Source organism: Notothenia rossii, assembly GCF_949606895.1.
Source record: "Notothenia rossii genome assembly, chromosome: 6".
Lineage (NCBI taxonomy): Eukaryota > Metazoa > Chordata > Actinopteri > Perciformes > Nototheniidae > Notothenia > Notothenia rossii.
This window is the reverse complement of record NC_136909.1, coordinates 56,375,779-56,396,920: the sequence shown is the minus strand read 5'-3', so window position 1 is coordinate 56,396,920 and position 21,142 is coordinate 56,375,779. Positions and strand designations below refer to the sequence as shown.

Genomic DNA, 21,142 nt, shown 5'->3' with positions numbered 1-21,142 from the left:
TCTCTCTCTCTCTCTCTCTCTCTCTCTCCTCTCTCTCTCTCTCTCTCAAGGGGCTTTATTGGCATGAAAGTTAAATTAAACAGTGTTGCCAAAAGCATCACAATACAAAATAATTAACAACATTAACATACATTAAATGTTTACATATTATTGATGATATATATATACAGTGATACAATTACATTTCACCGTGTGTGTGTGTGTGTGTGTGTGTGTGTGTGTGTGTGTGTGTGTGTGTGTGTGTGTGTGTGTGTGTGTGTGTGTGTGTGTGTGTGTGTGTGTGTGTGTGTGTGTGTGTGTGTGGGTGTGTGTGTGTGTGTGTGGGTGTGTGTGTTGGGGGGGTGGGTGGGTGGGTGGGTGGGTGTGTGTCTCATTCACTGTCCCTCAGGTTGTGGCATGTGTATACAGATTGGACAGCAAGGTGTGCCTTGTCTCCTTCTCCTAGGAGTACTCTCAGTCTTGAGAGGTCATCAACCTCCTTGAAACCTGGGATTACAAAGTTCAACTTGTTCCAGTAAATGCTCCTTACTTGGTTGAATGTTTGGCACTTCAGGAGGACGTGCATCTCTGTCTCAGTCTCACCTGTCATACAGTGACCACATGTTCTGTTCTCTTTTGGTTGCCAGGATCTTTTGAGTCTTCCTGTTTCGATTGCCAGTTTGTGGTCACTGAGCCTGTACTTGGTTAGGATCTGTCTCTGCTTTCTATCTCTGACAGTAGAGAGATACTCTGCCAGCTCATACTCTCTGTTTAGAGCCAGGTAACATTCTAATCTACTTTGGCTTTTAGTTTCTTCTTCCCAATGTTGTAAATAGTTGTCTTTACATTGTGTTATAATGCGTTTGACTGTGATTGGTGTTTGGAGAGCAGTGTTGTTGAGAGACTGGTCAGAGTGGCTCTGAGAGGGGGCAGCTAGCCTCAGCACCAGCTGACATAGGGGACTCTTCTCTGGGGTTAGCTCTTGGCTTTGGAGGGCTTTGGAGTGGAGGGTGTCTCGGGGGCTGGACCTAAGGTGGTTAAAGAATGTCAGTGCTCTCTTTTGAGTGTTAATGATCAGTGGGTATCTGCCTAATTCTGCTCTACATGCATTTGTTGGTGTTTTTCTCTAAACACGTAAAATGTATCTGCAGAATTCTGCATATAAAGACTCTGTTGGATGTTTGTCCCAGCGGGTATAGCTCTGGTGACTGAGTGGACCCCATACTTCACTACCGTACAGCGCAATGGGCTGGATCACACTATCAAAGATTTTGAGCCAGATTTTAATTGGAATTTGGACATTATAAAATGTTCTCTTAATTGCATTTAGAGCTCTTCTGGCTTTTTCTTTGAGTGCATTCACTGCCATGTTGAAACTTCCTGATGCTGTTATGGTTAAACCGAGGTAGGTGTAACTCATACTATGTTCGATGATATGATTATTTATGGTAAACTGGTATTTGTTCTCCTGACATCTGGGGCGTTTTTGGAAAACCATGACATTAGTTTTCTTCATATTGACTGCCAGGGCCCAGTTCTTACAGTACTGGTCTACTATGTCCAGCTGTTGTTGTAGTCCTTGTTCAGTAGGAGACAGCATAACAAGGTCATCAGCATAAAGCAGACACTTCACCTCTCTCTCTAGGAGGGAGAGGCCAGGAGCAGCACAGTGATCCAACTGAACAGCAAGTTCATTTATATATATATTAAATAAAGTGGGACTTAAATTGCAACCCTGACAAACACCTCTTCTCTGGGTGAAGAATTCCGTTTGTTTGTCTCCAATTTTAACAGCACACTTATTCCCTAAATACATTGATTTAACCAGATCGTAAATGTTGCCCCCTATACCACAATGTAGAAGTCTATAATAGAGCCCTTTGTGCCAAATAAAGTCGAAAGCTTTTTTGAAATCAATGAAACAAGTGAATATCTTACCATGTTTTGTTTGGTGTACATGTTTGTTAACTAAAGTGTGAAGGGTATATACATGGTCGGTGGTGCGGTGTTTTGGAAGGAAGCCAATTTGATTTTTACTCAAGATGGATTGTTGGTTAAGGAAATCTTGTATTCTTTTATTTAGAATACTACAGAATAATTTCCCCAGACAGCTGCTGACACAGATGCCACGGTAGTTATTAGGGTCTGATTTGTCTCCACTCCTATGAATGGGGGAAATGAACCCTTTGCACCAGATGTCAGGAAAACATCCTGACTGCAATATGATATTGAGCAGCTTTAACACTGTACCCTGCATCTCTGGGGTGCTGCATCTGAGCATTTCGTTTTTAATGTTGTCTGGGCCACAAGCTTTCCTTGGCCGGAGAGATTGTGTCTGTGTGGTCAATTCTTCCCAAGTCATTGGGAAATCAAGGGGGTTTTGGTTGTCTTTAATAGTTTCTTCTAATGTTTGGAGTTTCTCTTTTGTAATACATTGATCTGAATTCATTAGATTTATTGGTATGTCTTTGTACAAACTTTCAAAATGTTCTCTCCAGATGTCGTTTTGGATGGGTAATGCTTGTGGTTGTTTTGTGTTGAAGTTGCTCCACAGATCCCAGAATTGATTTTGATCAATGGCTTTCTCAATATCCTCAAGTTTCATGTGGGTATCATTTTGTTTTTTGTTCCTTATTGTACATTTATATTTGTTTAAAACGTCATTGTATCTAATGCGTAAGGTTGGGTTGTTTGGTTGCCGATGTTTTTCATTTGCTATTTTTCTCAGGTCTTTTCTGATGGTCTTGCATTCCTGGTCAAACCATTTGTAAGCGTTTTGCCTTTTAACAGGCTTCCGCTTTTGTTTTACAAGGTCAGCTTTAATAGCTGCCTTGTGAAATATCATATTGATATAATCAATGGCCATGTTTACACCATCTTTGGTAGGAACATATTGATTTTGGTCAAATAGTGACATGTCATTCATCAGATCAGGTGAGTTCAAGGCCATGGTGAATTTGTCTCCACTGTCTGGGGCCCATCTGTAAGTAGGATTTAATGTATACAGCTTACTGGGTTCCCTTGGTGTGTCACTCATTTGACCTGAGACTTTAAAGAACACATTGATTTGGTTGTGGTCTGAAAAGGGGGATTGCTGTCTGACAGTGAATGCACTGATAGTGGAGGGGTCCATGTCAGTGATTGCATAGTCTACTACACTAGACCCTAGAGCTGAGGAGTATGTGAATCTCCCTAAAGAGTCCCCTCTGAACCTCCCGTTCACTATGTACAGGCCTAAGGCCCGACAGAGATGCACTATCTCTTTGCCATTCTGATTGATTTCAGAGTCAAGGCTGTTCCGATGGCTGACGGTTGGTGTGGTAAACAGGGGGGGCTCACCAAATACATGGTGGCTGCCCTGTGGGTCTATGACATCAGGTTCAATTCCTGTTCGTCCGTTCAGATCTCCAGTTAGAAGCACATTTCCCTGGGCCTGAAAATAGGCTATTTCTGAATGGAGAGTTTCAAAAATGTCTTCTTCAAAATAAGGAGAATCTACTGGGGGTATATAAATAGCACACACGTATATATTCCTGTCAGTTATGCCCAGGGTTTGATCTAACCTTAGCCAAATGTGTGATTTACCTTGTTTTACTACTGAGATCTGACGGCAAAGATCTCCTTTATACCACACCAAGATCCCCCCCGATGTTCTGCCCTTGCGTATGTTTTTTGATTTTATAGAGGGCACCATTACTTCATTATAACCTGGAGGACAGTGAGTGAGCAGATCATTTTTACACCATGTTTCTGTTAATATAATTAGATCAACATCTTTGATAGATTCTAAGAACTCTGGATTCTCACTCTTAACCTCAAAGGTTGAGGAGTGGAGTCCCTGAATATTCCAACAGCTTATATGAAAAGAACGCATCTTTTTTTCAAAAACAAACAATCAAAATGAACCTGTATAGTGAGACAAATATATAAAAAAAAATAAACAACAAATAAAACAACTATTTTCACTAATATTGCTATTGTACTGATTACTACGATAACATATAAATGTAATGTCTTAGCTGGACAGAATTCGGGTGCACAGGGTGTGCAGCATCATCCTGATGTCTCCCAGTTCAGAGGTTGCAGGGGGAGGGAGGGTGGCAGCAGGCTGGGCTACAACTGCAGCATAGCTCCGCTGCTGTAGGCGGGGAGGGAGACAAGGAGCAGCTGTTGCTGCATATCTCTGCTGCTGATGTTGTGCAGGTGTTGAGCTGGGTGAAAGTAGCCTCCTCTGGGTGTGTTGGGGGCGTGGGGAGTGGGAGGTCCAGGCTGAGCTGTTGTGTCTCCTCACAGCAGGGGTGGTGATCCTGGGGTGGTGATGGGGAGGAAGCGGTGTGGGAGGGTCTATAAGGCCTCTAGAGGAAGGGGTGGGAGGACTGCGCCCCAGGGCTACATCTTTGAGGGTCTTTGCAAATATCCCCACCCTCTCTCTGTGTAGGTGGAGTCCATCGTAGAGGTCCCAGGGGCCAATGGTTGAGTGGAGGGCCAGGTGGACATTTGGTAAGGTGGCACATCCTTTTCTGATCTCCATATTAATGTCATGGATGACATGAGGAGGGGTGTCTGTCCTTGGCAGCAGGGTGGAGACCACAATGCGGGTGTCGGGGAATTCCTTACTGGCCTGCTCCGCCATTTCCCCCACTGCCTCAGCAGTGTCCCTACGGAGGGTGTGCAGGTCATTTGTTCCCTTGTGGATCACCAGGTACTGAGGGCTCCTGAGGGTCTCCTTTTTCAACAGCTTCATGGCCTGGCCTGTGGTGTTTAGACAGCACCTTTTTATCAGGGAAAAGCTTTCTTGGGTCCAGGAGCTTCCCGTTTGAGTCAGCCAGCAGGACCACTTGTGGGTCTTGTTCTTCCTGCTGAGTAGAGGGAGGCTGGGATGGGCAGAGCTGGCTGTGGGCAGCTGGCTGTGTGGGTGTATCAGCAGGGGCCAGGGTGTTGTTGGGCTGGGTGCTGAGCAGAGAGGGTGGGCCTGGACACTGGCAGGAACTCGTCATTGTGAGGACTGATGAGAGTTTCTCTGTCAGGTGCTGGACCTGCCTGGTGAAGCTCTTCTCTCTACACTCAGCATCCTCCCTCACCTTGGCTAACTGAACACGGAGCACAATGTTCTCCTATTTGAGTGCCTCTACACTTCCTCTGAGGTCAGATGCCAAAGCCTCGTTGTCGCTCTTGAGCTGCTGGAGGTCCTCTTTAAGCTGCCGCAGAGTGTTGTCTGGGGGACCAGACTGCCTGGCCTGGGTCCGCTCTTTGAATTCTGCAAAGTCCAGCTCCAGCAGGGCCATACTCTCCTTCAGCCGATTGTTGGAGCTGGCTGGTGTGGGAGGGGCAGAGATGGACAAGGTGTTGGGGTTCTCTATTGGGCTCTCATCACCTTCGCTGTCAGAGGGGACATCAGAGGGGACATCAGAGGGGACATTGATCCTCTTTGTGTCCACCTCAGCTTTCAACAGGGGAAATGCCTATTGGAATGACTCCAGGTTGGCTTCATTCCCTTGGACCATGACCTTTCCTTTGGTGTAGTATGTGATGGTGAGCAGAGGGTCATCTTTGTCAAGGTGTTCATCTTTACAGATTTGTAATCTGCCTCCTGAGCCGATGCCCTCTCTGGATAAGTATGCATAATTGCTGCACAGAGTATCTTTCCAGATGTAGATGGAATCAGTGAAGAATATGAGGTTGTTCTTCTTCCTTCCTCCTTTTTGTTGGGCATAGTCAGTGAAGAGGACCTATGGGTTTCCACACAGTGTCTTCTCCTTGTGTTTGTCCTTCGCATTTACACTCTTGCATCTCTGCAAATATTTGTTTACATAAATTGTGATCAAAATGTTTGAGACCCACTGAGATAACTTAGGCTAAAGTGAACTATCTAAACCAGTGGTTGTGCCGCGGCACACTGGTGTGCCGTGAGGCAAGTCCAGGTGTGCCGTGGATTTTGTGACAAACATACGTTATTATTGCAATATACAACTACACAAAATAATTTTTTTTTTATTTACTATATCAGTACTTTGTATGCACACATTTCATAATACAGAGGCAAACTCTATACCTAAAAACGATTATTTAAAAAATAATCCTCACAGAACCCCGTATTCCGCTGTTAACGCAGTTGCGCAGGTGGGATTTATAAGACTGTGACACATCAAAGGCTGAAGGACAATATTAAAACTGAGAAACAAGCAAGCGGGAAAATGGAGCGCTTTCTTGTGCGGAGCAAACCAGCAACCACCAGTGTAGAGACTGCCGACAACCCACCACCGAAAGAGAAGAGGAAAAAAACTGTCAGCAGACAGTACCATGACAGTTATCTGTCTTATGGCTTCATTTGGACCGGGGATGTGAACAATCCTCAGCCCGAGTGCGTCGTCTGTCGGGAGAAGTTAGCTAATGCTAACATGGTTCCAAGCAAGCTGAAGAGGCACTTGGAAACCAAACATCCCGCCCATGTTCACAGTAACTTGGACTACTTCAGAAGAGCGCGGGATCTGAACCAGAGGCAGCAAGGATGTTTGTTGGATTCTGTGAAAGTGTCTGATAAGGCAATGGAGGCGAGTTACATGCTAGCGGAGCTCATTGCAAAGCAGAAGAAGCCTCACACAATAGCGGAGACACTCATCCTCCCTGCTTGCAAAATACTTGCAGGTGTCATGCTGGGTCCAGATGCCGCAAATGAGCTATCGAAAGTGCCGTCGTCTGATAATACGATCAAAAGAAGAATCGACGACATGTCCGAAGACATTGAGGAACATTTGGCAGAGAAACTGCAGGCGAGCGGCAGATTTTCCCTCCAAATAGATGAATCTACGGACATCAGTGGGGCTGCCCAACTTCTGGCAAACGTCAGATATGTTGATGCTGACTCCATCAAAGAGACATTTTTATTCTGCAAAGAAATGGAAAGCCACACCACGGGAGAGGAAATATTCAGGGTAACTAATGACTATTTTAAAGAGAACAGTCTGACCTGGAATATGTGCGTCGGTCTTTGCACAGATGGTGCGGCGAGCATGACGGGGAGAGTGAAAGGATTCATTGCTAAGGTGAGGGCACAAAACCCACATATCGTGACAAACCACTGCATTCTGCACCGAGAGAGATTGGTTGCCAAAACCATGCCCCCGGAGTTGACTGAGGTGCTGAATCAGGCCGTGCAGATGGTGAATTACATAAAATCAAGGCCCCTGAAATCTCGCCTCTTCTCCCAGCTGTGCGCCGAGATGGGAGCCGACCACCAAAGCCTGATCCTGCACACAGAGGTACGTTGGCTGTCACGGGGGAAAGTCCTATCCCGTCTTTATGAGCTTCGGGAACAGCTTTTGGAGTTTTCAGGTGAAAACGCTGTCCCACATAAAGACAAGCTCGCGGATGAGAGGTGGTGCGCCAGGCTGGCTTACCTCGCAGACATATTTGGGCATCTGAACGAGTTAAACGCCAAGCTTCAGGGAAGGAATTAAAACATTTTATCGTCCACAGATAAGATTCGGGGGTTTATGGGCAAACTTCTCCTGTGGCAGGAGGCTTTGGAGCAGGGCTCCATGGACATGTTCCCGCTGACATCAGCTGCGCCGCAGGCAGCTAAGGAGCGCGCTGTGTATGCGGAACACCTTCAGACCTTAAAAGAGAGGTTTGAGCAGTATTTTCCACGTGTGGCTGACATCGAGGACTATGACTGGATCCAAGACCCATTCCACCAGGAATCCTCCACAGAGAAGCTCTCCATGAAAGAGAGAGAGGAGTGCGCAGAGCTCCGTGTGGACCGCACACTGAAACTCAAATTCAGTGAGCTCCCACTGGATCAGTTTTGGTTGGCTTCTGCATCGGAGTACCCAAGCATCTCCCACCACGCGATTGAGCAACTACTTCATTTTCCCACTACCTACCTGTGTGAGCTGGCGTTCTCTACTCTGACTTATATGAAGAACAACAGCAGGTCACGGCTGTCTGTTGAACAGGACTTGCGAGTTGCCCTCTCTTCAGTGCCACCGAGGATTAAAAAAATCTGCGCGCCCCGACAGGCACATGTATCCCATTAATCTGTAAATAGGCAAATTTTAAAATAGCACATGTTTCAATGCTGATTGGTGAAATGTTATATTCATAATTTGTAGTTCAGGACCATGTTTCCTTGCATTGACAGTTCTCTGTGCTGAGTTTCTGCTGAGTTTCTGCTGAGTTTCCGTTGCCTCATTTTTAATTTTGTGACCTGTCTGGTTTAAATGAGTGTGTTGCTGCTTTGATGAAGCCTAATTTGCTAAAGTTTAATAAATTATATAATATATATATTATATATATAATATATATATATATATATATATTTATATTTATAAATTAATTTAAAAATTGTTTCGTTAATAAATATTTCATGAGTAATATAGTTGTCTTTGTCACATTTTATTTGCCATTAGTAAATAAGTATGCACATTTACAGATATTTTACATGATATGAGTGATAACACGTGTTATAAGGGCTATTTTAGGGTAGGTGTGCCTTGAGATTTTTACTTGTCCTTTGGTGTGCCTCTCAAGTGCCGGAGCGGCGTTCTGGCGTTCCGGTGCTCTCTGTCAAAACTGCACCCCTGTCAGACACGTCAGGCTCGTGTTGTGTTCAAGGACCCTAATCTTGGCCAGGAAAAACAGGCACTCGCTTTTTTTATTTTTTTGCGGTCTATATTTCTTCAATTTTTTTCTTTTTTGCGTGTGTTTATAAATTGCCTCGAGGGCCGTACCAAATGGTCTCGCGGGCCTCCGGGCCTCCCTACCCCTGATATAGACAAACAGCACACTCCCCGGGGAACACAGTCACCAACAAAAGACGAACCCACACTGAACACAAGAAGAGACAAGACTAAATACAGGGAGGGGTAATCACAAGATGAGAAACAGCCGGGCAGGGGAGGAAAAACACAAGGGCGACAGGTGAACTCAATCAGACAATTAGACACACCAGGGAAACTAACGACAGGGGAAAAACACAGGAAGAAGGACCAGACAACATACAAGGAGAAAAACACCCATAACCAGGAATACAAAACTACAAACATGACATAACTTGAGAATCCTGACATAGAGAGGATCCTGACCTTCTAGAGGTGCACCATAGAGGATCCTGACCTTCTACAGGTGCACCATAGAGAGGTTCTTGATCTTCTACAGGTGCACCATAGAGAGCATCCTGACCGTCTACAGGTGCACCATAGAGAGGATCCTGACCTTCTACAGGTGCACCATAGAGAGGATCCTGACCTTCTACAGGTGCACCATAGAGAGCATCATGACTGGCTGCATCGCGGCCTGGTACGGAAGTTGCAACGCCCTCAACATTTCAAAACTACACTGTAGCTGTATAAGATATTAAAACCTTTGAAACCTTTGGAAATACCATTTAGTGTGGCAGCATAAACGTTACTAGTGCAATAAAATATCTTTATTTTATGCTTTGATGAGGTGGACCATGACCTGTCAGTTTGCAGCTTTTGCTTCAATGGTAAGACTTCAGTAATGCTACTTTTTGGGTGTTTTAAGCTTGACACTATCAAACAGAGAACAAATTCCTTCTGCAGGACAGGTTGTGCTCTGCAGAAGAAACACAGCAAAAGTTTGACACATTTCCAAAAAGCCTACAATAGCACCTGCTGTTAAGCAACAATTGGTACAAATCGGTAATAAATACCACTACACTTGTTGTAGTTACTATCTAAATACATGTGAGTTTTGGAGTTTAAGGCCAATGTGAAGCCATGTTCTCCCCTAACCAGTCGTTAAGTATTCCTTACCTTACTGAGGGCCACACAAACAGCCTGATGACCTCTGACGCGTGAATCCTAATCCCGTATTATCAGTGCTCATCGGGATAGCAAGGGATACACACATTGGTCTTTGCTTCAGGTTAACTCTGTCTCCAACAACGTTCACAAACACTCTCCCTCACTTATTCACTCTCACAGAGTCTATAAATAGATTCTGAGTTTACTGGAAACAAAGGTTGGTGTGCAGGACAGCTCTGCAAATATCAGCGAGTAGCCCAGTTTCAGATAGGGAGGGGTGGGGGGTTGGATGTGCGGCACACAGAGACAGACAGAAGCGGATCCAAATGGAAAATATATGCATGATCTATTGCAGCATTTAACTGGTCTGTCGCCAATAAGTATATCTAGGTTCAGTATGCTAATACATTATGTAGTCCTTTTACTGCCTCGGTTGGGAGGGTAACTTAAACATTTTATTCTGTCACTATAACTTGTTACCTAATCTAAGTATCACAATGTAAAAGTAATGTAACCTGATTACTTTCCGTTGATTTTGGAATACCTCAATATCAAATCCAATGCAAATAAATACAGGAGAAAAGACATAACACTTATTGATACGTAATTGTATTATGTTAAACAGAACAATGTAACAAATCTAATGTTTTAAAAAAAGAAAACCTGCCATTCATTAAGCAAATTCAGGAAGTAGTCTATAGCAGGGTTTCCGTTAGCCGGTAATTACCGGTTTCTAGCTGGTAACATTTATAAAAAACGGGTAAATTCAAAACCTGCTGGTCAAAATGTCCGGTAATAATTAGGGATGCGCCGATCATTATCGGCAGATTGTCAGGGTTGGGGAAAAATAGGACCCAAATGCAGAATGAGGAGGAAGCTGGTTTCAAAATGAAACAAAAGGTGAGCTTTATTCAACAAAAGCTGAACAAAAACAAGAATCCAAAAACAGGTACCAGGTAGCATCCAATACAAAGGTGACAGTGACCAACATGAAGGGGAACAGGAACGACAAATAATGAACCAACACTGAACACAGGAAGAGACAAGACTAAATACAGAGAGGGGTAATCACAAGACGAGAAAAAGCCGGGCAGGGGAGGAGAAACACAAGGGCGACAGGTGAACACAATCAGACAATTAGACACACCAGGGAAACTAACGACAGGGGAAAAACACAGGAAGAAGGACCAGACAACATACAAGGAGGAAAACACCCATAACCACACATACAAAACTACAAACGTGACATAACATGAGAATATTGTCAGAACCCCCCCCCTCAAGGGACGGATTCCAGACGTCCCTACAAAAAAACCCACAAAAGTGGGTGGAGGGGGTCCGGAGGACGGGTTTTGGGCTGACAGCCCAGGAGCACAGCGGAGGACCCGGAAGGGATCTCGGGCGGACGGCCCGGGGGCAAGGCAGAAGCCGAGAAGGGGGACTCGGGCAGAAGAGTAGTCGGCGGGACCTCCAACGGCACAGGACATAGGGTTGGCAGGACCCCCAGCGGAACCTCCAACGGACCAGGACATTGGGTAGGGACTTGAGACGTGACTCGAGAGGGGACTTGAGAGGAGACTCGAGAGGAGACTCGAGAGGGTAACCAAGGGGGAACTCGAGAGGGGACTTGAGAGGGGACTTGAGAAGAGACTCGAGAGGAGACTCGAGAGGGAAACCAAGGGGGTACTTGAGAGGGACCTCGAGAGAGGGCTTGAGAGGGAACTTGGGAGGGGACTAGAGAGGGGACTTGAGGAGGGACTATGGCAGCTGGGGCCAGAACTGGGTCTGGAACCATGGCTGCTGAGGCCGGAACTGGAGCCGGAACCATGGCCGCTGGGGCCAGAACTGGGGCCGGAACCATGGCTGCTGGGGCCAGAACTGGAGCCGGGACCATGGCTGTGTGGGCCGGTTCTGGAGCCGGAACCATGGCCGCTGGGCACGGAACCGGAACACAGAACCATGGCTGTTTGGGATGGTACTGGAGCACAAAGCGTGGCTTCTGGGGCTCGGGCTGCTAGCCTGGACCTGCGGCTCCTTCTCTTAGGAGCCTTTTGGAGGCTCCGTGGACCTCCAAAAGCCAGACGAGTACCAGAGAACGGCTCCTGGACAGGAGCAGGAACTGGGGAAGAAGCAGGGGTTGAATCCAGATGGAACACACCGAGGCGTATGGCGTCAGGTTGGGAATTGGGAGGCGAAGTCCCTCCCCTTCCGGTGGACCTCAATGGAGAGAGAAAGATTATCTTTCGATCCCTTTTGAATTGTGCCACGAATTACACATATGATGTTTGTCAATTTAAAAGATAATTTTACAAGTAAAAAAAATAAAAATGTTTCGTAAAACTGTGAAGTAACACTTTTTTTTGTGTGAACCGCTCAATGACCTACATCTCCCGTCTCACACCACACACCAAGACGGCCGTCACGTTGGCACATTTAACTTCTTTCTTTGTGAGGCGAAAAGTAATAAAAGAGGTTAAAATCACTACAAGTCTGGGCATGTTGAGAGCTGTACATACACAAAAGGGGAGTTAGTCAGTTCCGTGAGAGCCAGCATGTGGGACCGGGATTCTGGGATTTGTAGTCTTTATAGTTGCATATTTTTCATAGTCTTATATTTCAACAGTTTTTATTTAAGATTGACAAACATCATATGTGTAATTCGTGGCATAATTCAAACGGGATCAAAAGATAATCTTTCTCTCTCCCTTGACTTCAATACAAACTTTTTGCGAAATAAGGTCCCATGAGTCCCACCGGAAGGGGAGGGACTTCGCCTCTCTATAATGAACTCCAGCTTTGTCAGTGTTAAATGTGTAAGTTAAATGTATACTTCAGTTTTAATCAGTTTAAATGAAGATAAAGAAATTAGACAACTGGCTGTTTGTAAATTAAAAGATATAAAGACATGCACAATATGTAACATTTGTAAAGACAACCTTTACCACATACAGTTCAAATGTGAGCATAGTGAGGAGAAGCACTACCCATGTTTGAAAAAGTAAAAACTGACAGGCCAGCCAGTGCAAATATCACAATTGGTGGTTTATTACCAAGGGGTTTAATGTACACTGTAATATGAATCCATAGAAAAAGCTATTTATTCATGTACAAATTACAAATACAGTTGTTTTCTCCACTCTTTTGTTTAAATGTACACAAGTTTCTTCTCTCCCATCGCTGTCCCATAGCAGCTTTACAACCTGGCAAGACTTTGCAGTAAAACGAAAAGTACGAAAAATAAAAATGCATTTCCGTCAGTTCAACATACGAAGGAATGGAAAAGAAAAAGCAGGAAAGCCTTTTAGTTCTTAGTAAGAATCTTACAAAACAAAGACTAATGGCGCATTTCCACTACACGGCCTCGCTCGGTATTGCTAGGCCTTGTTAGGACTGGCTCACTTTATGGCGCATTTCCATTACAGTTTAGGAACAGGGGTAGTATCTATAGTAACGCAGTGTAGGCGGAGCCGTGACGTCATCTTCAATGAGAGCCCCAGAAAAACAACACAGCCGTTAGCTGTTAGAACTCAGAGCTCACAGCTCCTCATATCTGTTCAGAAACTAGACAAAAGTTAAACAAGTACTAACCACAGACTGTCTGTGTCATGGCGAATACAGTCGCTGGTTTATTTATGTCTGTATAGGCCGTTGTTGTGAGTGCGGACGGTCGGAGCATTTACAACGTTAGCTTAGCCAATCTCCATTTAGAAAACACGCATTATAAAAGATCTTTCGCCTGCCGTCTGTCTGCAGACTTGTCAAAGCATTAATTCATGGTTTTTACTAACCGGTATCAGTATGTTGTTACTTCGGCATCATTTTGAAACGTGTATTACAAATAAATCACGGTCAAATATGTTAATCTTGTTGTAGTTGTAGCCCCCTTGCCAGCGATTCTCTCTCTAGTTTAGCATACTCAGCCCGACTCAGCCTGGTTGTTCCTGGCCCAAGAACCACGATTTTATGGGGCCAGAAAAACTGTGAATTAGGACCCGCTAGCCGGTACTAGGCCAAGTGGAAACAAACACGCAACCAAAAACGGGCCCCGCACGGCTCGGCACGCTTAAAGCCAGCTCCGCGCTGCAGTGGAAACGCGCCATAAGTCCCACTAAAGGCTTATTTCAAAGGCTTTACAGGAGAAACCTTCTTTAGAACATTACAAATGTGCATGTAGCATGATTTGGTGGTGCTGTAGTGTAGAAACAAGCTTTTCTTTAAGGCAGACACAGGGATGGCAGTGGAGGAAGAGAGGGAGCCACTTCGGCCTCTTCACAGAATTAAATATCCACAATCACTTTGACTGGGTACAAAATAACTACTGGATCCCCCAGCACGAGTCCAATGGGTTTGTCAATACGTTAAATGAGTAAAAAGGCCTTTACACATGAAAGACCGCTTAAAGTAGAGAAACAAAATTAGAAAAATACCAGACAAAACATACATTTCATACAATTCTGTTTCTATCCCCACATCGGCACCACATAGTAGATTAAGCTGAATCTTCATCTCAAGTAAGTAACTGTTTGTTTCATGTAGTGTGAATCTTATACAGTGCAGAGTATATGGGCGTTAATTCGTGTGTGTGTGTGTGTGTGTGTGTGTGTGTGTGTGTGTGTGTGTGTGTGTGTGTGTGTGTGTGTGTGTGTGTGTGTTTGTTGTATTTCTATACTTTTAAGGATCAAATGTCTCCTCAAGGATAAAAGCAGGGATAAAGCTCTGGAAGACAAACACGGAGATCCACCCCTCTGTGATAGTCATTCGACATGTAAAATAAAAGTTGTTTGGCTACAATTAAGCATTTGCCATCTGCTTAACTTTAACAAGTACAAACATAATTTGAAATCCATACACCAAAATAAGCATACATTAAAATTACGGATTCAGGAAATCAATCAAATGTTATGTTAAGTAAGAAAGAAAAGGCTGATTATTATATATTCTGATATTTCATCATATGTGAAGGGACGTGAGAGGTTAGTTACTCAGAGACGACTATAAATATGCTCCAGAAACATTTCTAAGAATTCTTTAAAGGAGCTAAATTTCTAATTCAGAGCACATGGACCCTGTCAGTGGGACAGGGACACACCCACACCCACACCCACACAGGGACTCACATGCACTAACTATGCAAGCAACACAAACACAGAAACTCAGATTACGACCACAGCAGAGGAAGAAGGACGTAATTCTCTGCTCACTTCTCCTCAGGAGCGTGCAGAGGATGTCAGAGGGAACCTTATTCATTAAAGAGCACTCTTTACAACGATCTGCAAATTCACTTCTGTGTGGTTAACTCTTTGTTACCTGGTTTACATGTGCGCAAACAGAAATGTACTGTTTGTAAAATAAAGTACATTTGAAAAAGGACTCTTTTAATTTGAGGGCAAAAAGGTTGGTGCTCAGGCCCCTTTTGAGTTTGATCTGTGCTCACGTTGTCCCTTACATACCTTTACAATTGATGCTCTGAATGTGGAATTTAGAACCTTTAAAGCTCTAGCAGAAGGCCTCTAGTGATAAGAATGTCAATCAATTTCTTCATATTTACTACCTGCAACGCTACATTTTAGTTTTCCATTTTACATGTCGGAATATCATACATAATGCCCTTAAAACTTCCTATTGGAATGAAATAAGCTGTCAATGACATGTACCCTACATCCTTCTTAATATTTCTCTTGGATATATTACTAGATGTTGTATGGTGCTGCTTCCAGTTTTCAGGGTAAGCCAGCTGTATACAGACGTGAAATCTCCCACCCAACTCTTGGAAAGAACTCATTATATCCTAAAATCTTAAATTCCTTTAAAAAAAGACAGTGAGGCAAGCTTCAGTGTTAACAGTGTAGTCTGTGAACATCCATCGAAAATCATGCTTTTATGATTTCTACAAAATGAAGCATTAGTAACAGGAATACATATAATATTTAGAAAAGGGTTATTTAAAATATTAAAACTCCACATTGTAAAAGTACAAAAAGTACTGAAAAGAAAATCAATGGTGTAGTAAAGGGACATTAGTAAAAATACATGACACTGGTAAACAGCTGCCGTGGATTTGTTTCCAAATTATGGAGTAAGTTTTGTGTTAGGATTGGGTTGATTCTAAAGTAACTTAAAAGTTTAATGTTTTTTCGAGGTAAATTGATTTTGGGCAAAGATTTAACATATACAGTATGTTTTACAGTTTAAAGGGAAACACCCTGATTTTTTTATACGTTGAATCAAAAGTTTTCCTCGTGGTCACTCTAGATGAGCAGCTGTGAGGTGTTTCCTGCCTAATTTAACCAGAGCAGGGAGTTTCCCTTCTAGGTTGGTGTTAAAGATTTAGCAGTGGCTGAATGTCAGAGGGTGTCCTCACAAGTATAGTAATACAAGCTTGTGCGTGTGTTTTAGTGTCTCTTGGCGCCCCCTAGTGTCGGTTCCTGCTCGCTGTGTGTGTTGTTCGGTGTGTTGCTGCCTCCACACAGTAGTTGGGTTTGTCAGAGGAAGTGAAGCCCGGCAGACACACACAGTGATAGGAACCCACTGTGTTAATGCACTTTGCATTTTTACACAGTGACATCCTACTGTTTAGCTCCGAGCACTCGTTCACATCTGTGGAAAGAGGAGGACAGACATGAGATTAAAGTGCACCTATCATGCTATTTTTAGGCATATATTATGGGTCTCAGATATATAAAAAAATATAAAAACATGTCTATGATGTGTTCTGCTCAAAATACAAACAGATCATGCATTTTAAACATCCCTTATATCCCTCTATTCCAACCCTGTTAGAGAAACGCAGATTTTGGGTCCTTAGCTTGAAAAAAAAAAAGGAGGCGGAGCTAATGCCTGATCAGAATTCTACCGGAGATAGTGGCCGAGTCACTTCCTTCCGAAGCTAGGTAAGAATCCTTCTTGGCATTCGGAAAACGAAGAGTGGAACAGGCTAGCAAGTGTGCAGGTGTGTGTCATATGAGAGGCCCCGCCTTAAATTTTCCGCCACAGATTTGGGGAAATTGGTCCGTGCACAAAGCATTGTGGGGATTTGAAGGACGCAAAGTCTACCCATGTGCAGCCTCGAAATTACCCCCAAACCAAGGACGCGGCCTCGGTGGAATTCCAAGTATGCTGGAGATTGGAACAGTCCTTCGGCGGCACTCGATGACGTAGTATCCTTGAAATATTGTCTTGGAAGCCAGTTTCCTCGCGATTGAGAAACGGCCAAAGTAAAATTCTGCCGTGATAAAACGCTATGCTGTTCTAAACCACATCAAGGATTATTTCTGAAACAGTATGGAGCTCAAATCCTTTTTCTCTTGCGGGTTTATCACAAGGTGAGTTCCTTTTTTTATTTCCTGCTTTTTAAAACAAATGTGCTCTCTAGTACTGCGTTAACTCTGAGTGTTAGCGATGTAAACAAAGAACATATTACGTCCAAAACACTTCAGCATCGTTTCTGATAGCAACCTTCTGTGGGTCCACCATCCGAAATTACGTAATATCGGCAACAAATCTGTATCAGCTTGTTGTACCCCCGTTTTTAAAAGATTTGGGTAGGGAGGAAAAGAGAAAGGGTTTTATTTTCTGACAGTTTGTGAGTTCCCTGACACACCAGGGACACGTATTTATGTATAAAAGACATCAAAAAGTGCATTTTGCATGATTGGTCCCCTTTAAAACATGTAAGATATTATTTAGTTAATAGTCTAGCTGCCAGCTAATAGAATCCTACTGTGAACCCAGAAATGTTGAGTACATCAAAGTGTAATGATAGAAATGTATACCGTAATTTTCGGACTATAAGCCGCGCCTTTTTCCCTATTTTTCGACGCTGCGGCTTATATAACGGTGCGGCTAATCTATGGATTTTTACAGCTAACGGCCAACACCTTTAACTCTATGGGCTCTATGGCCGGTCCGCGGACCCCCACCTTTAAGCGGCGGGTTCCAGCAGGAAAAGCTGGAGGCCGGAAAAGAGTGACACAGGTAGCGCGCAAAAGTAAAAGTGGAACCGAGAGTGGTATGCTGCTGCTGCGGCTTATATTCAGGTGCGCCTTATAGTCCGAAAATTACGGTAGTACGGGTCCCCAGCACATAGAAACTGCCGGATGCTCACTTGCATATGTTGGGAAATTCTTAACAGTAGAGGTAATAATTGTCATCTTGTGCTCTCTATATCTAATGATCGCAACACTGCTCATGGTAGTCAAAATCAGCTCACCGAGATTACACATTGGCCACTTTCTGGTTAAAACTGCCATTTGCCAGAAATGTCAGAAAATTGATTCAGCATCCTCAATAACTCCCCAAACTACTCCAAAATTGCCCAAATTGGCCAATCCATTTTTTTAACCATTGTCCACATATAATGGTAATTGATGCTATTCAACGCACATTATGCTAATTGTGCACATTTCCCTACATATTCAAGTTAGCATCCCGCAATTTGTAAGTGCTGGGGAACTTACTATAACATAAACGTTGGTGTACTCAACATTCCCAGGTTCCCAGTGCTGGCAAATAGACTATCAATTTAGTTTTATTGTGTTTTGGTTGTGTGTAGCAGCACCGTACCGACGCAGGCCATGAGGGACAGGTCCAGGGTGTATCCGTCGAAGCAGTCGCAGGTGTAGCCCTCCTGAACCCGCACACAGCGCCCGTTCTCACAGCCGTTCAGGATCCCACACTCCTCTGCCCGCAGACCCTCAAAGGCCTTAAACGGAACTGTAGCACAAAGAGACAAATTAACTCCAGAAACATCACATGTTTAAGTTGTATTCGTACATTCCTGGGTACACTACAATGAATGGGGACCTGCGGACTGTTCAAATATCATCCCTTAAAAGAAGCTCATTCTAACATTTCATTATTTTTATGAACATAGGATGGCAGCAAAGCGCTGTTAAATGTCGATCTATCTATCTCTGCGTTTTAAGGCTTCAGATGTTTGGAGAAAACCAACAAAACCAAAATTTCTATACAAAAGTAACAGTGGTGTTTTTTTAAAGATAATCTTCGTGAGCCTATACAAACTAAATCAAATAAACTTTGTGGCTACTTCGAAAAATAATAATAATAACTGCTGTCAATCATGGATAACTACGACCAGCCAGCAGCTGACAGGCAGGAAGGAGCTCCCTTAGACTGCTCCAGCTCCGCTGTCACAAGGACCGATACGGGAAACATTCCTGCCCACTGCAAAAACTCTGTACATCAAATCAACTCTGGCTGGAAGAGAACTCTCTGCTCCAAATTTCTTTCTTCTTTGAGATGTTTATATTTATTTTCTACTCTTTTTTATTTGTAATTATGTGCAATGCCTTGTTTTTATGCAGCTGTGACCAACACATTATAATAGGGCTGCTCAATTAATCGTATTTTAATCGCGATTACGATTATGGCTTGCAACGATTACGAAAACAACATAATCGAAATAAAACGATTATTTTCTTTATTATTATTATTTTTTTTTTCTTATATATATATATTTTTTTTTTTCAGTTGAATTGTACTTAAAGTTCAGGGTAATCAACTGTTAAAAAAATACTTGTAACAGTTTTGAAAGTTAATGAATAATCGCATTTAATAATCGCAATTACAATTATTGACCCAAATAATCGAGATTATGATTTTTGCCATAATCGAGCAGCCCTACATTATACGCAAGTATATCTTATCTTATCATTTAAATGTGTTGTGTATCTTGGGCACATAACAAGCAATACCTTTGTGAAGGCCTGATTAAAGTATACTATATAGAGCATAGCGTTTGTCGAACGCTTTATAATTACAGTTTTTAAATGTCATTTTATACCGTGTTTCCGCTGCACTATTTCTTAATGCTCTTAATGTCTTTTGTTTTTGTAAAGAACTTTCAATTTCCTTGTGTTGAAAGGTGCTATAGCATCTGTCTCTATAGTATCTGTCTCTAATCATCTGTCTCTATAGTATCTGTCTCTAGAGTATTTGTATCTATAGTATCTGTCTCTAGAGTATCTGTCTCTAGAGTATCTGTCTCTATAGTATCTGTCTCTAATCATCTGTCTCTAATCATCTGTCTCTAGAGTATCTGTCTTTATAGTATCTGTCTCTATAGTATCTGTCTCTATAGCATCTGTCTCTAGAGTATCTGTCTCTATAGTATCTGTCTCTAATCATCTGTCTCTATAGTATCTGTCTCTAATCATCTGTCTCTATAGTATCTGTCTCTAGAGCAGTGGTTCCCAACCTTTTTTCCCAAGAGCCCCCCCAAATGACTCCTGTTGGAAGTTGCACCCCCCCCCCCCACACACACACACACACACACACACACAAGGGGGGGGGGGGCGCAACAGCGGTAATTAAAGTTTCAAAGTCTCAAAAATGCTACAACTACTGTCACAAACTGGATGAATGTGAAGTATTTTGTTAAAGGAGGATGAAAGCGTAATTAAGGAGCACTATTGGAGTGACTTTGATGGTTATTGGACTCAGGATTAATTCATTTGGATTCCCGCTGTATGAAGAAATTAAAGGACGACGCAAGTGGAAACAATTCACAAAGGAATTAAACTGTTTAAAACACATGCTCAAAGTAAGCCGGATTTTGCCGATGTGTTTATGTGGATTCAAAAGTCGTAAATAATCAACAAAATGGAGGAGACCAATCTGATTGGAGCAACTGTGACAAATAATCCAACTGAAACCGGCATGGACAATGACTATGTTTTAAAAATGCGCTTATCCAGACAAGCCTGGTTTGGACACTTCACAGGCAGAAGAAACATTTATATTAAAGAAAGAATTATACATTGCTGTCTTTTTATGCCTTTAATAGCTACTAACTTGCATTTTTATTCTAATTATTCCATTATTTTGTATATGTTATTGTAATGTAGAGACAAGGCATTTAGTGACAATCATGTATTACGTTACAATTATATAAAAAAGTAAAAAAAATAAAAAAGTCTAAATTTGATATTTGGCCACAAATCATCTGAGGCCTGGCCCCCCCCCCCCCCCCCCCCCTGCGATCTTTGGCAGGGGTTGGGTCCACTGCTCTAGAGTATCTGTTTCTAGAGTATCTGTCTCTATAGTATCCGTCTCTGTATATCATCTGTCTCTATAGCATCTGTCTCTATAGCATCTGTCTCTATAGTAGCTGTCTCTATAGCATCTGTCTCTAGAGTATCTGTCTCTATAGTATCTGTCTCTATAGTATCTATAGAGACAGATAGTATCTGTCAGATAGTATCTGTCTCTAGAGCATCTGTCTCTAGAGCATCTGTAGAGACAGATGATTAGAGACAGATACTCTAGAGACAGATACTATAGAGACAGATACTCTAGAGACAGATGATTAGAGACAGATGCTAAAGAGACAGATACTCTAGAGACAGATACTATAGAGACAGATTATTAGAGACAGA

The 21,142-nt window shown here is 43.0% G+C and overlaps 3 protein-coding genes across 3 annotated transcripts in view; 1 reads left to right on the top strand and 2 right to left on the bottom strand.

Moving 5' to 3' along the window:
- Positions 1-9,936, bottom strand: part of rasgrp3 (RAS guanyl releasing protein 3 (calcium and DAG-regulated)) — a 144,204-nt gene extending 134,268 nt beyond the window's left edge. Inside the window, exon 1 of the mRNA XM_079689268.1 lies at positions 9,756-9,936. The gene's annotated coding sequence lies outside the window, so the exon portion shown is untranslated. The remainder of the gene's footprint in view (positions 1-9,755) is intronic.
- On the top strand, positions 6,174-7,436 carry LOC307044618 (zinc finger BED domain-containing protein 5-like; the record flags this gene model as incomplete). The annotated part of the gene is made up of 1 exon (XM_079689929.1): positions 6,174-7,436. One exon carries the CDS (start codon positions 6,174-6,176, stop codon positions 7,434-7,436), a length of 1,263 nt encoding a protein of 420 aa, XP_079546055.1.
- A 2,834-nt stretch (positions 9,937-12,770) lies between the features above and the next one.
- Positions 12,771-21,142, bottom strand: part of ltbp1 (latent transforming growth factor beta binding protein 1) — a 210,354-nt gene continuing 201,982 nt past the window's right edge. The window contains 2 exon segments of the mRNA XM_079689263.1: positions 12,771-16,343; positions 18,309-18,458. Of these exon segments, the coding sequence (XP_079545389.1) occupies positions 16,159-16,343; positions 18,309-18,458 (335 nt within the window). The 3' untranslated portion in view covers positions 12,771-16,158.